Raw genomic sequence first — 6,037 nt, forward strand, 5'->3', positions numbered from 1 at the left:
ATAAATTATATTATTTTTATTTATATTAATGTATTTTTTATTTTATATGTATTTTATTTTATATATATTTTTGTTTAATATTATTGTTATTTATTTTTTATTATTATTATTATTAATAAACAGGGTTTTTGCAGGTCTTAAAAAGTTCTTAAAAACACTAAATTCACCCTTCCACAGATTAAGGCTTTAAAAGGGCTTAAATCAGAGCAGAAAGTCTCAAATGCATTGTCATGGCATTAAATGTTGTATACATTGCAAAAAATATCTTCCTCAGTGTTTTGTCTTTTATTTCCCAATGCAAATATCTAAACAGCCTTAAATCAAGACACATTTGCTTTGCTTGAGACATAAAATGAAAATATGAATGCTTGTTTTCTGAGAAAATGAACAATTAAGTGAGTTTATGCTTGAAACAAGAACGAATGTCTGTCAGTAAGACTTTGAATTACAAGTTTTTGTTCTTGTTTTAATCAAACTAAATTCATTTTCATCAGCTTTTCAAAAAACAAGACTTTATCTGATGGCATTTGGCTTTTTTTTTTGTTGCTTTTTTTTCATTTTGTCATCTTTTGACACCTTTTTTTTTTTCTAAAATGAATTTAAAAACTAATACTTTGAATGCAAGACATTGACGTTTAGAGACCATATTGACACATTGTGTCCCATTTAATTTATTTCTGAACATTTCTTTACTCGGTCTTAAAAAGCTGTACATTTACCTTCATAAAACCTGCAGAAACCCTGTATATATTTGACTATTATTGCATTTGTATAGTGTTTTTTCAGAGCTCAATATTAGTTCACTTTTAAGATTGAACTGTAAATATTCACAACATTGATGTTACACAATTCAGAAGTGTGTTGTACCTGTTATGGAAAAAAGATGTAGCAGGAATATTAATGGCTTGTCTTTATTTATATCCATAGTTCGTCCTGGCAGCGTGAGAAACATCATTCAGCAGTTTGAGAATAATTCAGACTCCATTGAAGAAGGGGACAGTGAGGGACAGCAGTTGTCTTCCAGCAGCTTTGGAGAGGACAGCATGGACAGGTCACAGCATGCAGATGTTATATAAGCAGTTACATGTCATCAGGATATTTCACTTTTAGATGGTTCTCACAAGACGTTCCAGCTTTAATGATTTGATGTTGATTGCATTCGTTTATTCTCCTCCTCAGTCCGACCATATCGGTTCGTTTGGCTCGCAGCGAGTCTTTGAAGGCTCAGGGGGAGGGGCGTCGGCGAGGAGGCGGGCCGGGGGCGGAGTCTGTCCCTCGTTCCCGTAGCGATGTGGACATGGAGGACTGTGAGGAGAGGGAGGGGCCGGGACTGAGGCCGTTACATCACAGCGCCTCGTCTTCAGCCTCCAGCAGCTCGGCACGGTACAAACACACAGACACGTAAAAAAAACCTCTTTTTTTTTTTTATTGACAAAACACACTATTCCACATCCTGCTCAATGCTGTCCTTCAAACAAACGTGCAAACTGCATGCTATGAACACACACTGTATGATTAATATATGTGACTCTGGAGCACAAAAGCAGTCTTAAGTTGCTGGGGTATATTTGTAGCAATAGCCAAAAATACATTGTATGGGTCAAAATTATTGATTTTTCTTTTATGCCAAAAATCATTAGGATGTTAAGTAAAGATCATGTTCCATGAAGATATTTTGTAAATTTCCTACTGTAAATATATCAAAACTTAATTTTTGATTAGTAATATACATTGCTAAGAACTTCATTTGGACTTTAAAGGCGATTTTCTCAATATTTTGATTTTTTTTGCACCCTCAGATTCCAGATTTTCAGGACAACTTTAAAGGCGATTTTCTCAATATTTTGAATTTTTTTGCATCATCAGATTCCAGATTTTCAAATAGTTGTATCTCAGCCAAATATTGTCCTATCCTAACAAACCATACATCAATGGAAAGCTTATTTATTTCTTTATTCTGTAAATGTATGAAACGTCTTACATTTATATTCAATCGCACTCTGTTATCCCTTTACAGTTACTATCATAAAACACTTGAATTACATGTTGACTTTTAAACCTGAATTTAACGTCCAATAACAAATATATCAGCAAAATTACTATTATTGCTCTGAATTTGACTAATATTTACGCGTGCCGGCGCTCGTTCAGTGAAGTCTGAAGTTTAACGCACATGGACGAGTCTTCATGCAAAATAGAAACATTCACGTGAATATGTAACATTTACAGAAAAGGGTATTACAGTAAAATGCAGTTTATGCGCCGAGGAAACATTTCTCACACATTAAACAACACATGCATCTGTCAAAGCGCCTGACAGGATGAGCCGTGTTAAATATTACGCTAATGCATTAGCTTGAAGTTTAAATAAAGCATTCTCATGTTTCGGGCAGCTTGGATCACGCATCTTTCCCGCTGCAGCTCGCTCTGTTTCGTTTGCTATTTTTAGATGCATTTCGTCCATAGAAATGCATTATTCACTGCAGTAATTTGCGCGACTGGCAGAAGTTTTGCGTGCGCGTTGGGAAGACGCGACCAATCGATAATGACATCCGTTGTTGATTATTTTCATTTAGTGGTCGACCGATATGGGATTTTTAATGGCCGGTGCCAATATTGAGAAATCAATCTGGCCGATATAATACTGTGCTGCAGATCTGATGTCTCACGGTACGTTTGAATAAGACTTTGCTGCACGCCGGAGTGTTATTGTATGTAACACAATGTAGCGTCACGCTAGAAAGTGAATGACAATTGGTAATTTTACTGTCTGTCAGGTGCTGGCTTCACGTCTCAGTGGCTTGTCTTAAAGAGGAAGCACAAATGCACGATATGGTGTCATAATCCGTTTTGAAAAACATCTGCCACACGGAAAGACTTATCGGCCGATGCCGATATTTAAAAAAAATAGCAATGGATTCCATTTACACTAAGTGAAAATAGCAGTATTTTTAACAATATGCTATTTACACTAAGTGCAGATAGCGATAGATTCTATTTACATTGTTAAAATAGCAGGATTTTCTGCTATTTATACTACTTATTGCAAATAGTGGCAATTATCTGCACCTCAGTATCGTAGTACATTATAAAACAGTATGCAATAATAACGTATTGTGTAAATTATAATTTTAATTCAAATTATTAAATGGATGCCACCTTATTGGGACAATAAAGCCCTCCCTACACCTACCCTAACCCTACCCGATACTTTGTTTTCAACTTTTTGATTATTTCCTTAATTTTTATTGAAAATAAAGGCCTTTCCGATGTGACATGGGATTTGAAAAGGGAGAAAAAAAAAGTTCTGTAAAAGGCGGATTCGAACCCGGGTCGATGGCTTCAAAAAGACTACGATAGGCGCTTTACCATCTACACCACTGGAGCTGATGATTGTCGGCCGTCTTTTATAGTGTTGACCATCCCTATCACACGTTTGTGGGTGGAGCTAATGTAAATAAAGTCTGCCAACAAGGCGGGCTATTTGCACTTAGTGTAAATAGACACTCCGTTAAAGAAATTCTAAATATCGGCCGATATATCGGTCGACCACTATTTTCATTATCGGTTTTTATCTATTAGTTGTTGCAGCCCTAGAAAAATTATAGATCATTTCCATAAATAAATCCATTAAATTTAGTTTCTTTTTCGTTTGTTTTGAGTTTCTAACTTTATTTGTATTGTTATTTCAGATCGCTGGAGAACCCGACGCCGCCGTACACGCCTCGCTCTCAGCGCAGGTGAGGTTTATCCGCTCTGGCTCTGCTGCTCTGTCTCTGCTCGTGCGTCTCATTCTCTGCTGTCCGTCTGTAGGATGCTGGACGCTCCGGCGGCTCTGTTACCGGACGCGCCGGCTCTGGACGAGGACGTGATCGACTCGCAGAACTGGCAGGAGACGGTGGAGCCGCACGTTCTGGCGTCACTCAGCTCACGGGAGATCGACCGGCAGGCCGTCATCTACGGTACACGCTTACACACGCACACACTGAAGTCAGATCTTATGACATGTTTGCCTGAGCAAAGGCAGGCCATTTGGAAACCTGTTTGAAAACAGTCATTTTGCGGTTAGGTTTGTTGCTGTTTGTGGTGCAGAAACGACGCACTTCCATTTAAGCATCTGCTTTAAAAGAAATATTTATGAAATGCTTTTTTAAAATATTTATATAAAATGCTTTAAAATAAATATTTCAGGTTCAGTTCAGCTTTACAGCATCTGTGACATGGCGTCAGTTACTGCAGCTCATTTTTAGACACTTATAATGTGAAATATTACAGTACGCACTGATTTAAAGTATACAAGTTTATAATACATAAACGTTCCATTAACATGAGACTAATGTGATTAAATCACTATTATAAAACGTAGAGTTCCGGTGCTTGATTCTGATTGGTTGAGCCGCGTTCTAAGCTGTTGTAAATTACTCTACAAACATACGGCTTTGTTTACTTCTGTGTGTTGCTCGGCAACCACTTTGTTGCAACCACAACTGATTCTGAGGAACTACATTGTTTGGTGGAAGAATACTGTTTTTATTAATATCATTACACTTTATTTGCTCTGTTTTATTTTGTGAAACCTTACTACGTATATGGAATAACCGGTTTATAAATGCAAAAAGCACGGCTTCTTGGGGCTTATTGCTTTAGTAGCATTTTACGAGGTTTCGTTTGTTAGTACTACATTACTTAGCATGAACTAACAATAAAAATACTCCTAAAGCATTTATTAATCTTCAGTTAATTACTAATGCATCATTTAAATCAAAAGTTGAATCAGTTCATATTAGTTAATGGCACTTGTCTAACATAAACTAACAATGCGCAAATGTATTTCTATTAACAGACATTAACAAAGATACTGTATCAAATGCATTGCTCATTGTTATTTGATATTGATGCATTAACTAGTGTTAAACAATGGGACCTTACTGTGAAGTGTTACCAGATCGCTAACAATATCCAGCATTTTATGGCATGATACATGGAAAGATTATTTCATTAAAATTATTTTACCTGGAGAACTGATCTGAACAAAATCTGAAAATCAAAATAGATCATCCATCTAGAAAATTGTTCCCACCTCAAAAAGACAGATTTAGACACGGTTATGGCTCAAATAAAACATATCTTGTTCAGGAAGAAATTTATTTTATTTAATTTTAATTTAATTAAATTTTTTAAAATTCAGAAATGCATCCAAATTATGTTCTTTGGTAATGGTCATCATGCTACAGATACTGCTGTACTTCTACTGAGCCCAGAACTTATTTGTTTTATAATGTTATTATGACTTAATGTAATTAATTTGATTTATTATAACTTTTATTTTACAATTTATTAAGCCTGTGTTCAGCATCATTTCACGCTATATACATTTGAAAGGCATTCAAAAGCACTTCTAAATTAGTGCCTCACATAAATATTCCCCCATTATGTTGTCAATATCTGAGTGAAATAATCACCAAACCGACTGACAACAGTTTAATACACTGATTGTGTGTCTGTCACACGCTTGAACGTCTTTACTAAATGATATTAAGCGTGTAAATATGTCAGTAAGAATATTACCTGGCTGTTTACAGATGTGTACAGCGTGAAATCTCAATGCCTTGACTTCCTGGAATTAATAACCAGCCCAGGGTGAAGCTTAAACTGTGAAATACGAGAGTTTTTAACTCGGAAGGGAATATCGAGCATCAGATCCGTCAGGCGTCTGTCAGCTCAGGCTCTGTGGCTCTGTAATCAGCAGCGTTTCTCCTCAGGCCGGAGAAACGAGCTTCCTGACAATCCCAGACATGCCGGAGATGTTTCGTTTGTTTTAAGATGATACATCTCTGAAAACTATACCAGTCAAAGTCTCAGATGATCTCAGATAGCCTCGAGCCTCAGACTTCAGTGTGTTTATGGGCTACATGGAAAAACATGACCGATTTTAAGAAATTGTAACCCAAATCTTAGGTTGTTTTGAGACGCACGTCCTGACGTCACTCAGCACCGACCGTGAGAACAAACTCAAGACAGATTTGAGGAAATTAGA

The 6,037-nt window shown here is 36.5% G+C and overlaps 1 protein-coding gene across 1 annotated transcript in view; it reads left to right on the forward strand.

Annotated features, from left to right (window-relative positions):
• Positions 1 to 4,048, forward strand: part of LOC107755182 (rho guanine nucleotide exchange factor 11-like) — a 4,631-nt gene extending 583 nt beyond the window's left edge. Inside the window, exons 2-5 of the mRNA XM_016571892.1 lie at positions 928 to 1,051; positions 1,180 to 1,383; positions 3,693 to 3,740; positions 3,814 to 4,048. Of these exons, the coding sequence (XP_016427378.1) occupies positions 928 to 1,051; positions 1,180 to 1,383; positions 3,693 to 3,740; positions 3,814 to 4,048 (611 nt within the window). The remainder of the gene's footprint in view (positions 1 to 927; positions 1,052 to 1,179; positions 1,384 to 3,692; positions 3,741 to 3,813) is intronic.
• The last annotated feature ends 1,989 nt before the right edge of the window (positions 4,049 to 6,037 follow it).

Source organism: Sinocyclocheilus rhinocerous, unplaced genomic scaffold (genome assembly GCF_001515625.1).
Source record: "Sinocyclocheilus rhinocerous isolate Xijiao unplaced genomic scaffold, SAMN03320098_v1.1 scaffold6708, whole genome shotgun sequence".
NCBI classification, from domain to species: Eukaryota; Metazoa; Chordata; class Actinopteri; order Cypriniformes; family Cyprinidae; genus Sinocyclocheilus; species Sinocyclocheilus rhinocerous.